Here is a 15094-nt window from a genome sequence, read left to right as displayed (position 1 = left end):
TCTACATTGGCTCCCAGTACGTTTCTGAGCACAATTCAAAGTGTTGGTGCTGACCTTTAAAGCCCTAAATGGCCTCGGTCCAGTATACCTGAAGGAGCGTCTCCACCCCCATCGTTCTGCCCGGACACTGAGGTCCAGCATTGAGGGCTTCTGGCGGTTCCCTCGTTGCGAGAAGCCAAGTTGCAGGGAACTAGGCAGAGGGCCTTCTCGGTGGTGGCGCCTGCCCTGTGGAACACCCTCCCAACAGATGTCAAAGAGGAAAACAACTACCAGACTTTTAGAAGACATCTGAAGGCAGCCCTGTTCAGGGAGGCTTTTAATGTTTAATAGATTGTTGTGTTTTATTCTTCTTTAGGAAGCCGCCCAGAGTGGCTGGGGAGACCCGGCCAGATGGGCGGGGTATAATTAATATATTATTATTATTATTATTATTATTATTATTATTATTATTATTATTATTCAGCGTTTGGGAATCAAGGGTTTGAGAACCAAGGTACTGCTGTATATAAATAGAGCAGGTCCCTCCATCCCTCCAGAACCAACAACATCGTGCCAAATTCGAAAGGGGCTCACTATCAGCTTACAGATGGGGTGGGAGTCTCCCCTCAGGCCACACAAAAATGTCCCCAATCTGCCCCTGTCAGTTGCCGAAGCCAACAAATCATTTTGAAGATGGAGGAGGAGGAGAGCCCAGCTGTTATCACAAGTGCCCTTAATGGACAAGGGAGAAGGATCCGTTAACGCCAGGAGGACCTCTTCTCCTGGAGCTATTCTGGGTGAGATTCCAGGGATGCATGGGGGCAATTGTTTCAGGAAACCAGCATATTTTAAGGCGAGGTTTGGTGGCTATCTGTCATGGATGCTTTCGCTGAGATTCTGCAGGGGGTTGGTCCAGACGACCCAATTCTAGGATTCCATGGTTCCATGTTTAGTTCACATTCAAACTAAGCTATCATCACTATCCTTACACCAATATGACTTGCCTTCCAAGTAGTCCCTACCTGCCCGCGGACTGTCTCACCAGAGTAGTGCATGCTCTGGTTATCTCCCGCTTGGACTACTGCAATGCGCTCTACGTGGGGCTACCTTTGAAGGTGACCCGGAAACTGCAATTAATCCAGAATGCGGCAGCTAGACTGGTGACTGGGAGCGGCCGCCGAGACCACATAACACCGGTCCTGAAAGACCTACATTAACTCCCAGTATGTTTCCGAGCACAATTCAAAGTGTTGGTGCTGACCTTTAAAGCCCTAAACAGCCTCGGTCCAGTATACCCGAAGGAGCGTCTCCTCCCCCATCGTTCTGCCCGGACACTGAGATCCAGCGCCGAGGGCCTTCTGGCGGTTCCCTCGCTACGAGAAGCCAAGTTACAGGGAACCAGGCAGAGGGCCTTCTCGGTAGTGGCACCCACCCTGTGGAACGCCGTCCCACCAGAGGTCAAAGAGAAAAACAATTACCAGACCTTTAGAAGGCATCTTAAGGCAGCCCTGTTTAGGGAAGCTTTTAATGTTTGATGGATTTCTGTATTTTAATATTTTGTTGGAAGCCGCGCAGAGTGGCTGGGGGAACCCGGCCAGATGGGCGGGGTATAAATAATAAATTATTATTATTATTATTATTATTATTATTATTATTATTATTATCCTAAAGGTGAATTTGCTTCTCCGAAGGAGAGCTCAGCTGTTGGATCTGGATCAGGCCAGTGGCCCATCTAGGCCAGCATCTGGGGCCAGTGGACCACAAGCTGAACATGAGCCAACAGTGTGACGCAGCAGCAAGAAAAGCTAATGTTATTCTAGGCTGCATCAACAGAGGTCTTGTGTCCAGGTCAAGGGAAGTCATAGTATCACTCTATTCCTCCTTGGCCAGACCACATGTGGGGTCCTGGGTCCAGCCTGAGGTTTGCAAAAAGACCAACGACCCTCTTTAAGAGAGAGGGGGAAATCCTCCGACGAGCCCCATGAAGGTTCAGCCTTTCCAACGGGCACAGAATCCTAGCTGGCTGCTGGTGGTAATGTTAGTGGAGACAGAAAACTGGGGAGAAGTGGGGACGGAATGGAGCAACCTGGGTGAGGTCATAGCCAGCTGGTTGAGCAGGGAGCACTCCACGCTGCAAAATTTAGTTGCAGGTCCCATCTGTATAACACATTCCATACCTGGTGGTGGAACAATCGCACGACCCGCAGACCCATCCCAGTATTCAGCGCGGTTCCCCATTTCCTCTCGAAGCCCTTCCTGTCCGTCTGGGCTCAACGGAACGGCCAGCCCACCTCTTGGAACCGAGCGAGCCTGACGCGTTTGCTGTGCCCCACTCAGGTCCAATGCCCACACCCTGCCAGCATTTGTGCGGCTGCCGCCGGGGCCCAGGCATGGAGCGGGGGAAATGGTACGGCGTCCGTTCCTACCTGCACCTTTTCTATGAGGACTGCACTGGAGCGAATCTGGATGGCGAACTGGATCTGCCCCCAACATCTCCAGCCAGCAGCGGCTGGTCCTCTGTCCTCTGGAAGGTAAGGACTGCAACAAGTGCCTGCTTTTTGTTGTTGTTGCTTTCAGACTAAGCGCCTCTGAGCATGCGAAGAGTTCCTCCTTCTCCCCACCACCAGCATTGATTAAATCAGCTTAGGGAAAAAATTGCCCCTTGAGCATGTGCAGAGTTTATTCGTAAGGAATATAGGAAGCTGCCTTAAATCGAGCCAGACCGCTGCCGGCAGCAGCTCTCTAGAGTTTCCCGCAGAGGAGATTCCCTACCTGGGGGGATGCGGCCAGGGGGGTGGACCAGGGACTTTCTGCATGCAAATGGGAAGGGGAGTTGGGGGGGGCACACCCAGGGCACCTCTCCAAGGGAACAGGCAGCCAGCGAGGAGTATAGGAAGGCAGCAGCGATTGCTAAGGTTAGGCCAGGCCAGGCAGATGCCCCAGTCTCCAATGGGAGCAACCTCAGGTCAGCTTCTGGGATGACTCTGGCGCCACCTGCAGACAAGTGCTGGAGCATCCTGGCGCTGCCACAAGAAGCACAGGGTTCTGGAGGTCACATCCTGCCACTCACGACGAGCTCCAAGCTCCAAGGTTGGTACCTCCTGGTGGTGCCACCTTGGCAGGCTTCACCCCTGGGCGATTAGAGAGCTCCACGCAGCTGCTGCACCCACTGGCTAGGAATCCTCTGCCACGCAGCATTACTGCCCCGAGTCTGGGGGGGTTTGTGGTCCCTTCCTTTAATTGCAGGGATGGTGTTAGGGGTGTAGACTTCAAGCTTTAAAAAGCTTAGAGAGGGGGGCTAATGCAGCCTTGCCAACTGTGTGCCCCCTCTGGGTGGGGCTGAAGGGAGCTTTAGTCCAAAATACCTGGGGAGAACCAGGTTGGCAAAGGGTGAACCACAACCAGCCCAGAAGCATTTTCTCGACTTATCTCAGATGTGCACTGGGTGATCCTGGGTATTGGAAGTGTGTGTGTGGAAAGCACTTTGCATGCACTAAGAGGCACTTCTGGCATGCTCAGAGGCCAGTTCTAGGCATGTTATTTTGTTTTGACTTTCCTGGTTTCAATTGCTGTATTGCTTGTATTTTACCTTGCAAGCCACTTCAAGACATTTTAGAGGAGGTGGTGGCGGTGGCGAATAATAATAATAATAATAATAATAATAATAATAATAATAATAATAATAGTACCTCTTGCTAATTTGGACTGTAAAGGTAAAGGGACCCCTGACCATTAGGTCCAGTCGTGACCGACTCTGGGGTTGCGCGCTCATCTCGCATTATTGGCCGAGGGAGCCGGCGTATAGCTTCCAGGTCATGTGGCCAGCATGACAAAGCCACTTCTGGCAAACCAGAGCAGCACACGGAAACGCTGTTTACCTTCCCACTGTAGCGGTTCCTATTTATCTACTTGCACTGCATGCTTTCGAACTGCTAGGTTAGCAGGAGCTGGGACCGAGCAACAGGAGCTCACCCTGTCACAGGGATTTGAACCGCTGACCTTCTGATCAGCAAGCCCTAGGCTCAGTGGTTTAACCCACAGCGCCACCTGGGTCCCTGTAACCCTATTTAAATGGATCTCTTGCCCGAAAGTTAGCATGCACATTTAAACCCTATTTAAATTAAATAAACCCTATTTATTTAATTTGGTCTGTAACCCTATTTAAATGGATCTCTTGCCCGAAAGTTAGCATGCACAAGATCGTTGTTTTATGGGGAAATCTCCAAAGGTTGCTTCCTTTCTTACCATCTCCGCGGCGTCATGCCAAGTGCTGTTGACTTAATTGAACCACATTGAAGTGCACTGAAGGGCACAGGCAGGTTTGGCATGCAAAGGCAGAGTGCCAGTACGCTTCCTTCTGCAACAGCTACCTGCCTCGATTTGCCCAGACGCAACAGTGCACAGCCAAAACGTCTCATTCCACAACGAAAGCCACTCTGTATGTGTACACAGTGAGGCAAATGTTCCTTCTCACCCTCCTCTTTCCCACCCCCAAGGTGACCCTCTCCGCTGGGACCCTGCTGCTGCTCATCGGGGCCTCGGCTTTGGCCACGGGGTACCTCCTGCCCCCCAAGCTGGAAGGGATCGGCGAGGCAGAGTTTGTGGTGCTCGACCAGCAGGCCGTGGAATACAACCACGCCTTGGGGATCTGCCAGGCCGTGGGTGCGGTGCTATGTGCCATGGCCGGGGCTCTGCTGACCGCCTGCCTTCTGTCCTCGGGGCTGCGCAGCTTGAACAGAGGCGGCAAGCGGGGGCAGGACAGCGAAGACCAGGAAGAGCAGCTGTCCCCCATCTTGCGGGAGGGCTCCTCTGGGCAGTGCCAGGGCGCCATCGTCACAGCAGCTCCCGTGCCCTTCAGAGACCCCTGGGTGCAGAGCATTCAGCCTAAGAGAGAGCCGTAAACCCAGACTTTTCGAGAGGGGAGGAACCCATGCGCCGAGGCCCACCACAGGCCACCTTTCCAAGCTGTCACTTCCCTCCTCGAGCTGTTTGGCGCATCATGCTTTGAATGTCACGTTACAAACCAGTGGCCAGGGCCGGTGCGTCCATTAAGGCAAACTAGGCAGCTGCCTAGGGCGCCAAAATGGAGGGGGCGCTGGCCAGCCTGCCCGCCATGCATTCCTCCAGAGAGCGGCCTGAAGCCACTCAACAGCTGACAGGTGCAGTGGAGGCGGCCCCAGGTTCACGGTCCGAAGCTCCGGAGGCGCGCGGGGAGCGTGAGCCTGGGGCCACCTTGCCGCGCCTCTCAGCTGTTTTTTATTTTATTTTTATTTTTATTTTTTCTACTTTTTTCTATTTTCTATTTTTCTATTTCTATGTTTTCTCTTTTCTCTTTTTATTTATTTATTTATTTATCATTCCACTTTTATTTTTTTCTTAAAAAGGTCAACAACTCTGGGAAATGGGGGGGGGGAGAAGGGGATCTCGCCTAGGGTGCAAAAAACCCTGGCACCGGCCCTGCCAGTGGCTCCCAAACTTTTTCAGGGCACCGTCCCCTTGGTTCCATAAATTCATCCCCAGGGCCCCCTACTATTCTGAAACGCCTCCCTTACTAAAGTTTGAAATAACCCGAAACTCAGTCTCAGTTCTTCACCCCTCAGTTTTGCTTCAATTCAGCAAACCCTTCTGGGGCTGAAAAGAGTAAGTTTGTCAACTCTTTAAGGGACAGAAGCTCTGTGCCGGCAACAGCTGCATGACAGGCAGCAATTCAACAGGCTAGCTCTGCATCTCTAGGCCTGGAGAATCCGCACCAGTTGGATTTCTGAGGTCTGCACAGTTCTCAAGGTCACAGAGAGTTTTCAGACAAGAAGGTGCCACCAGCAATTCTCATGCGCTCGTCTGTTTAAATGGAAGGGACGCAGAGCCACCAGGCCTGCATGACAGCATTTCCCCTTTCTGGTTCAATAAAGATCAAAATAAATGAAAATGCTTGGATGGAATCTGTTTCATTGGCTGAGTTGCATGGCTGGTCTTTGTCAGGGTTCAGTTAATCCACATTCTGATTTCAGGAAATAATCCTGCTCCCCCAAGATGGGTGTTGGGCATAACAACAACAACAACAACAACAACAACAACAACAATTTATACACTAGGCACTTTGGGCGGCTTACAACACACATAAAAATAATAGTAACAATCTGATCCAATATAAAAAGTAAGAATATCTTTAAAATAAACAATACTTAGAATCCAATAGTAAACAGTAAAATTAAACATCAGCAAATAACAATTAAACCCTTTGCACTTAATAATTACACTAAAGAATTACTAATCTATAATCAATTAAAAAATAACAGCAAACCACAATGCATAAAATACCACAAAACATACAAAACCACGTAAAGGGATCAAATTATAAAATCATTATTATTTTAAAAAAATATCCCTGAGCTCCTCTCTTCCCAGCTGCTTCTGCTGTTCTCAAATTCATGGTCTGGGACTGGAGGGTAGGGGCAAGGCAGGTGGAGAATGTTGCAAGCCAGGAAGGGAGAAATCCAGGCAGGCCTTGGCCATTTCTGGTGCCAGAGGTACAAAGCAAAAAATGGAAACTCTGCTCCCCACTAATGAATGATATACAGTCATACCTCGGGTTGCGAACACTTCGGGTTATGCATTTTCGGGTTGCGCTCCGTGCCGAACCAGAAAATACCGGAACGGGTTACTTCTGGGTGTCAGCACTCGCGCATGTGCAGAAACACAAGATGATGTCATGTGCAAAAGCACCAAATCATGTCACGCGCGTGCGCAGACACAGTGCTGCGAGTTGCAAATGCGCCTCCTGCACGGATCATGTTCGCAACCCGAGGTATGACTGTATCCTGCTTTCCTTCATACAGGTGAAACTCGGAAAATTAGAATATCGTTGAAAACTGCATTTATTTCAGTAACGCAACTTAAAAGGTGAAACCAATATATGAGATAGATGCACGACATGCAAAGCAAGATATGTCAAGCCTTTATTTGTTGCAATTGTAATTATTTGTCGTTAGGTGGGTCAATTATAAATGGAATGTAATTAGTGAAATGTAATAGCGATGGGTTTTTTTTTGTATTATTGTAACTATTTGTTTTATTACTGTGGAATTTCCAAAAGAAAGCATTTGTAAAAATTTAAAGGAAAATAAAAAATAAAAAAGAATAAGTTGCATTACTGAAATAAATGCACTTTTCGACGATATTCTAATTTTCTGAGTTTCACCTGTAAGGGGCTTATGCGAGGCTTGCATCCACATCAAAATTCTACCTGCACATTTGCGCACAAGAGCATTCCTGATATCACAAATGCTGTTTTGAGGTGGTCAACCTGTGTTCAGTGGCATCGCCAGGAAAATTGGGAGCCACAAAAGGGAGAGAATATATTCCCAGGGGTTATTTTTTGCGGGGGTAAATAGCAGCACATATTAATGACATGATAGAAGTTTATACAATTATTCATGACATAGAGAAAGTGGAAAGAGAGACATTTCGCTCTGTCTCTTACAGCACTAGAAATTGAGGACATCTAAGGAAGCTAAGAAGATGCAGATCAAATAAGGCATTTCTTTATGCAGTGCATAGTTAAAACTAGGAAAGGCAGAGATGAAAAGCAACCTAGATGGCTTTAAAAGAGGATTAGACAAATTAATGGAGAGGTTAGCAATGGGCGTTCAGAGCAATGGGCCGTCTTTAGCATATGCTCCGTCAGAATGCAAAGATCCTCCCAGCGCCCTCAAATTTCGTTTAGCCCCAAAATTAACTTTTATTATGCTTATGCCAGACACAATGCTTAAAATCTATTTTGGAATGTATTTCTAATGTGTTTCTCGCTTAGCATTCGTCGTAAAACGAAGAAAAAATGCAGCTCGCCGAATTCCTAGTGTGTACTCTAGGCACATTTTTGCGGAAATGGAAAACTAAAATTGCCTGCTGAAATGCAACCGTGTGGTAAAGCCCTAAGTAGTTAGTCAAAGAAAATGCCGGCAGTTAGCAAAAATAAACATCATTTTTTAAAACAATTTCTCTAAACCAGGGGTGGCCAACTCCCAAGAGACTGTGATCTACTCACAGAGTTAAAAACTGGCAGTGATCTACCCCCTTTTGGGGGGTTCAGGTCAAAGTTGTTGAGTGCTTTTTTTAAGGGAGGAGGAAAGCACTGTTTTGATGGGCTGCAGGGCGATAATGTTGAGCTTTTTATAGGGGAGCCAGTGATCTACCAGTGATCTACTACAGACGTCCAGTGATCTACCGGTAGATCACAATCTACCTGTTGGGCGTGCCTGCTCTAAACGAATTCGAACTGTAAGTGATGAAATTAAAACACAATTTGCAATGTTTTACTCACAGCACCTTTGACACGCCTGATCTCGCACCGCCGCCTGCCTGCCGCTGATGCGAGATCAGTCGTGTCAAATGTGCCGCTGACCCCACTGCCACATAGCAGCTCAATACAATACATAACATAATCTTAGGTGGCTTCAGCGGCGGGCGCCTGGCAGCCCCCCAGAATTTGGTGCCCGGGTGCCCCGCACCCCTTGCACCCCGTGGTAAAGATGGCCCTGACGCCACTATTGTTCTTTCCCTACTTTGTGTAAGACGCAGGAGGGTGTGTGTGTTTTTAAAGCAAACAAACTACCCCGAATATAGCTCAGCAGGTAGAGCATGGCTCTCTTCATCTCAGGGTCGTCGGTTCAATTCCCATGTCGGGCAAAAGATCCCTGCATTGCAGGGGGTTGGACTAGATGACCCCAGGGGGTCCCTCCCAACTCTACAATTCTGAGTCTATGAACCCTAACAGATACGACAGGTTACTTGCAGCTTATTCACATTTAACTTGTGTGCATGCAGCTTTATGTGCTTGGCAAATCAATGATGAAGATGATGATGATGATGATGATGATGATGATGATGATGATGACTGGAAAGGAGGAGGGCATCCAGGATATTTTGATAGCAGGGGCTGATTTCCTTTACGAAAGAAAAGCGCTGAGTGCAGAATCCTAGGCCATTTTAAAAAGCAAAACATTATAAATGAAATTACCATATGCAATTAAAACAAAACAAAACAAAATACCCAACTTTGCTGTTGAGGAAGGAGGAAGCAAAATGCAATCTGCACATGCTCAAAGGCACTCTGCTGGACAAGCTTTTTGAAAACATAAAAAAATGGCAGTCCTACCTCCTTCCTTCCAAGAACTTTCAGGTCTGTGGTAGGGCTGCTTCCAACACTTGTCCACTAGGGGGAGCTCTAATCCAAATCCTCAAGGAGGGACAAATAAACTGCCTAATCTACCGTAATTGCACAAGCCAGATCTGCAACAAAATGATGCAGTGTGGCATACCTTGAACAGGATACTCCATTCCATTCCCAGTCTCCTCCTGATTTTTCATGTCCTCCCCTCCACCCCAGTGGCCGGCCAGCCAGCATTTCATGCTCACTGTTACATGCTCAGTGCTCACCGGGCTGTTTTGAACCCAACCTTTTTGTACTTTTGGTAAACCTGTTGGTAAACCTCTCTCTTGTTCGTGGGCAGTTCTGTTTCGGCCACATAAGAGACTGACACATGGGCAATTTAGTTTGCTGCTAGTGATTTATAATGAGTGATTTATTAGAAATCATAGAATCATCAAGTTGAGTCATTTAGTCCAGCCCCCTGCAATGCAGGAATCTCAACTAAAGCGTCCATGACAGATGGCCATCCAACCTCTGCTTAAAAACCTCCAAGGAAGGAGAGACCACCATCTTTCGTTGGAGTCTGTTCCACTGTTGAACAGCTCTTACTGTCAGAAGGTTCTTCCTGATGTTTAGTGGGAATCTCCTTTCTTGTAACTTGAAGCCATGGGTTCGAGTCCTACCCTCCAGAGCAGGAGAAAACAAGCTCGCTCCCTCTTTCCTGTGACAGCCCTTGAGATATTTGAAGATGGCTATCCAATTTCCTCTCAGTCTCCTCTTTTCTAGGCTAAACATACCCAACTCCCTCAACCGTTCCTCATAAGGCTTGGCTTCCAGACTCTCTGTCATCTTGGCCGCCCTCCTTTGCACCCCTTCTAGTTTGTCAGCATCTTTTTTGAATTGTTTAAAGCAGTGCTTTTTTTTTCTTTTAAAAAATGTTTAGGGATACTCTCATTTTCCTACTCACTTGAAATTGTTGTTGTTGTTTAGTCGTTTAGTCGTGTCCGACTCTTCGTGACCCCATGGACCATAGCACGCCAGGCACTCCTGTCTTGCACTGCCTCCCGCAGTTTGGTCAAACTCATGTTCGTAGCTTCGAGAACACTGTCCAACCATCTCGTCCTCTGTCGTCCCCCTTCTCGTCATAGTGGAGAGTTTTGACTAAACGTGATCCACCTGGAGAAGGAACTGGCAAGCCACTCCAGTATCCCTGCCAAGAAAACTCCATGGACAAAGACAACAGGCATATTGAAATACTGCCCCTCAATGAGGCCAAACTTAGATTCACAAAAAGTTTCTTCTTCTTCTTCTTTGGTAATCACTCGTAGCCGAGTAAGATTTATCAATGACTTGGATGATGGGCTTGAGGGCATCCTGAGCAAGTTTGCAGACGACACCAAATTGGGAGGGGTGGCTAATACCCCAGAGGACAGGATCACACTTCAAAATGACCTTAACAGATTAGACAACTGGGCCAAGGCAAACAAGATGAATTTTAACAAGGAGAAATGTAAAGTACTACACTTGGGCAAAAAAATATATGAATGGCACAAATACAGGATGGGAGACACCTGGCTTGAGAGCAGTACATGTGAAAAGGATCTAGGAGTCTTGGTACACCACAAACTTGACATGAGTCAACAGTGTGATGCAGCAGCTAAAAAAGCCAATGCAATTCTGGGCTGCATCAATAGGAGTATAGCATCTAGATCAAGGGAAGTAATAGTACCACTGTATTCTGCTCTGGTCAGACCTCACCTGGAGTACTGTGTCCAGTTCTGGGCACCACAGTTCAAGAAGGATACTGACAAGCTGGAACATGTCCAGAAGAGGGCAACCAAAATGGTCAAGGCCTGGAAACGATGCCTTATGAGGAACGGCTTAGGGAGCTGGGTATGTTTAGCCTGGAGAAGAGAAGGTTAAGGGGTGATATGATAGCCATGTTCAAATATATAAAAGGATGTCATATAGAGGAGGGAGAAAGGTTGTTTTCTGCTGCTCCAGAGAAGCGGACACGGAGCAATGGATTCAAACTACAAGAAAGAAGATTTCACCTAAACATTAGGAAGAACTTCTTGACAGTAAGAGCTGTTTGACAGTGGAATTTGCTACCAAGGAGTGTGGTGGAGTCTCCTTCTTTGGAGGTCTTTAAGCAGAGGATTGACAGGCATATGTCAAGAATGCTTTGATGGTGTTTCCTGCTTGGCAGGGGGTTGGACTGGATGGCCCTTGTGGTCTCTTCCAACTCTATGATTCTATGATTCTAAGATTGTCTTCCATAAACATGGTTTTAACAATGGGTCCGTAACTGACTGTGGAGGCCAATTCTAGATCCACACGTCCTTCTACAGTGGGGACATAGGTTTCTGTGCGGGAGCTGATCATGGTGAGGGTTTACCAAACATGCCTTCCTCTTAGCACGTTTCTCCCTTGCGTCCTGAGTTTGAGCGTCTTCAAAGCCCATGACACCTTTGCTAAAGGCTGCTCTCCAACTGGAGCGCTCGCAGGCCAGTGTTTCCCAGTTGTCAGTGTTTATACTACATTTTTTTTTAAATAATTGCTTTGAGAGAGTCTTTAAACCTCTTTTGTTGAACACCAGCATTACACTTTCCATTTTTAAGTTCAGAATAGAGTAGTTGCTTTGGAAGACGATAATCAGGCATCCGCACAACACGACCAGTCCAACGAAGTTGATGTTGAAGAATCATTGCTTCAACATTGGTGATCTTTGCTTCTTCCAGTACACTGATATTAGTTCGCCTGTCTTCCCAAGCGATGTGTAAAAATTTTCGGAGACACCATTGATGGAATCCTTCAAGGAGTTGTAGATGGCCTTCATAAGTGGTCCATGTTTCACAAGCATATAGTACGGCTGGTAGGTAGCACAATAGCTTTGTAAACAAGCATCTTGGTTTCCCTGCGAATGTCCCGGTCCTCAAACACTCTGCACTTCAATCGGGAGAAAGCCGCACTCGCAGAGCTCAGGCGATGCTGAGTTTAGGGGGTTAGTTTTAGGGGGTATGCATACCCCTGCGTACCCCCAGAAAAAAAAGCACTGGTTTAAAGCCATCTAGGTTGGAGGCCATCATTGCCTCCTGCGGGAGTGAGTTCCGCAGTTTAACAATGCAACCGGAGAGGCAAGTCAGCAGCGTGACGGTTCAAGGAAACAAACCAGAGCTCTGTCTTCAGGCTTTGCTGTATGGAATGACTGGGTTAAAGGAGCGGAATAGGAAATGTGGTAGGGGCTCATACAGTGGGTGGGTGGGTGGGGGGTCACAAAACAGGAAACCGCTAAGCCTGTGCTCAGCAGATCCCAGCTTGTTCCCAAAGCCTCAGCACCATGTGTCTGCAAGCAGACAACAACTATCTCTTTAATTCAGAGACTCTCCTCCTCCCTGCCCCTCATCTGACTCTTTGCAGGCAAATATAGACATTGAACTCACCAGCTGAGTGTTTCATTTCAACATCCCTTATTATGAATGGGGTTAACGGCCACCGCCAATCCTGCCTGCCCATGGGGGTGGTGACATTCTGTCCATCGCTCCATGACAAGAGCAGGGAGAGCTGTGAGTCACGGCGTAATTGCAGGGTTGAAACACCTCCAGAGGAAGGAAGTTCTCTGCGTTGAAAGCTGGAAAGGAAAGAAGAAGAAGGAGGAGGAGGAGGAGGAGGAGGAGGAGGAGGAGGAGGAGGAGGAGGAGGAGGAGCCACTCGGTGCTTTTAATCAGCAAAAAGAAAGAGGGAGAGGCCTAACAGAAATGAATCCACATCCATGGAATTGTAGAGTTGGAAGGGACCCCACGGGTCATCTAGTCCAACCCCCTGCAATGCAGGACTCAAAGGAGATTAAATAGGACATCAGCTTTTTATTAGAAACATCAGAACATTAGTTCTTAATAAGAGGTAATGGAAACCACTCAGAGTGACTGTGGTATTAATAATAATAATAATAATAATAATGTGACTCGGGTGGTCAGTTGCAGGACGCAGCTCTGTTTGCTTTTCAGTCTGGCTGCTTTAGTTTATTTATATAATTTATTTATATGCTGCTTAACCGTAAACACTTCTAAGTGGTCGGCATAAATAAAATATAAAGGATGCATAAAAATGATTTATAGGAGTTAAAGTTAATAAAAACCAAGTTGATCTAAAATCAAGTTGAAAATACAAATAAAACCAGCAATTTAAAAATATGCATTATAAAATAAAATGACATATTCACATACATGTCCTATTTCCATATCTGGATAGGCTTTTAGCAGGTGGCATAAAGAGGACAGGGAAGGTGTGTGCCTGATGTCAAAGGGCAGGGAGTTCCACAGATCAGGTGCTGCCATGCCAAAAGATCTATTCCTTACAAATGTGGAATGAACCTTAGGTGGCTCTTGTGAAACTTCCTAGAACTTATGACAAACAGGTTTCCCAGAAGGGAAGCTCAGGCTGCCAACTTCTTCCTCACCTTCTGCTCTTCTGCCTCAAACAGTAGTTTGGGCTGCAGGCAACAGCAAGCCACAGGGTTTATCGCCTTGCCATTAAAACGCTCGCTGCTGATTGAGGCAGGCCCCAAATTCTCCTTGCACAAAGCCAGAACAGGGCAGGTTATTCTGCTCTTGTTATTTTTCTGCTCCACTGGCAAGCCTGCCAAGTAGGGGAGCAGGATTCTGGGTTTTGGTTTTGTAACAGAGGCATTAAGAGAATCATAGAATTGTGCAGTTGGAAGGGACCCCAAGGCCCGTCTACCCCCTGCAAAGCAGGAACCACAGCTAAGTCTCCCTCATCATCCAGATTCAGAGAGTGCCACAATTAGAGAGGCAATAGCTCCGAAGTCTCTCGTGCCAAATGAGAACATGCGGCTAGTTTTCTTGAGCCAGATGAAGGAGCCACCTCATTTAGTGTTCTGTAACTGACAAGCTGGAACGTGTCCAGAAGAGGGCAACCAAAATGGTCAAAGGCCTGGAAACGATGCCTTACGAGGAATGGCTTAGGGAGCTGGGTATGTTTAGCCTGGAGAAGAGAAGGTTAAGGGGTGATATGATAGCCATGTTCAAATATATGAAAGGATGTCATATAGAGGAGGGAGAAAGGTTGTTTTCTGCTGCTCCAGAGAAGCGGACACGGAGCAATGGATTCAAACTACAAGAATGAAGATTCCACCTAAACATTAGGAAGAACTTCCTGACAGTAAGAGCTGTTCGGCAGTGGAATTTGCTCCCAAGGAGTGTGGTGGAGTCTCCTTCTTTGGAGGTTTTTAAGCAGAGGCTTGGCAGCCATATGTCAAGAATGCTTTGATGGTGTTTCCTGCTTGGCAGGGGGTTGGACTGGATGGCCCTTGTGGTCTCTTCCAACTCTACGATTCTATGATTCTATGTAATGTGCTTTGTTCGTATCTGCCTGGTACGCTAAAGTAGACGACACCTGTCCATGGACGTTCAATTTAGCTACTGGCTGCAAATAGACACTCTCCCTGCTGAAGTTGTCAGCGTCCTCCCATGCCAGACCTCCCATGAATGCACAGGAGAACCAGGCCCTTGTCTTTTCTTAAACAGGGGGGGGGGAGCTTATTTCCAGCTGGTCAGCCTCTCCCCTCTCCAGTGTAACTGCTAAAGGTACAAAAGCCGTTGCCTCCGGTGGCCTCCCGGCTCTGTTCCCAGGACCCAGGAGTTCTGCTGGCAGAAAGCCCAGGAGCCGAACAGGAAGAGCCATCCCCTGCTCTGAGGGGGAAGGGTTGAGGAAGGGGGGGGAGAGACGCTTCTCCTCCAAGAAATGCACAAAGGTCACGTCCTGGGCTGAGCTTGCTGACCTCAGGCTTGTGGGAAAGCGAGGAGGCCTCGCAGGGCTTTTCGGGGAAGCGGATGTCAGGCTGTGGGGGAGGAGGGGGAGCCTTTCCGACGACAGCAGGGGGGGTGCTTTTTCCAGACACAGCCAAGACTCCCCAGGAATGTGCTCTGCTAGGAGCCATTGACAGCC

At 47.7% G+C, this 15094-nt stretch overlaps 1 protein-coding gene across 1 annotated transcript; it reads left to right on the top strand.

Moving 5' to 3' along the window:
• The first annotated feature begins 2321 nt into the window (after positions 1-2321).
• Positions 2322-4880, top strand: NRSN2 (neurensin 2). Its single transcript, XM_035121468.2, has 2 exons — positions 2322-2510; positions 4476-4880. The coding sequence occupies exons 1-2, from the start codon at positions 2322-2324 to the stop codon at positions 4878-4880; spliced, it is 594 nt and encodes a 197-aa protein (XP_034977359.2).
• The last annotated feature ends 10214 nt before the right edge of the window (positions 4881-15094 follow it).

This window comes from Zootoca vivipara, chromosome 7, assembly GCF_963506605.1.
Source record: "Zootoca vivipara chromosome 7, rZooViv1.1, whole genome shotgun sequence".
In the NCBI taxonomy this organism is placed as follows: domain Eukaryota; kingdom Metazoa; phylum Chordata; class Lepidosauria; order Squamata; family Lacertidae; genus Zootoca; species Zootoca vivipara.
This window is presented reverse-complemented; position numbering and strand designations above follow the sequence as displayed.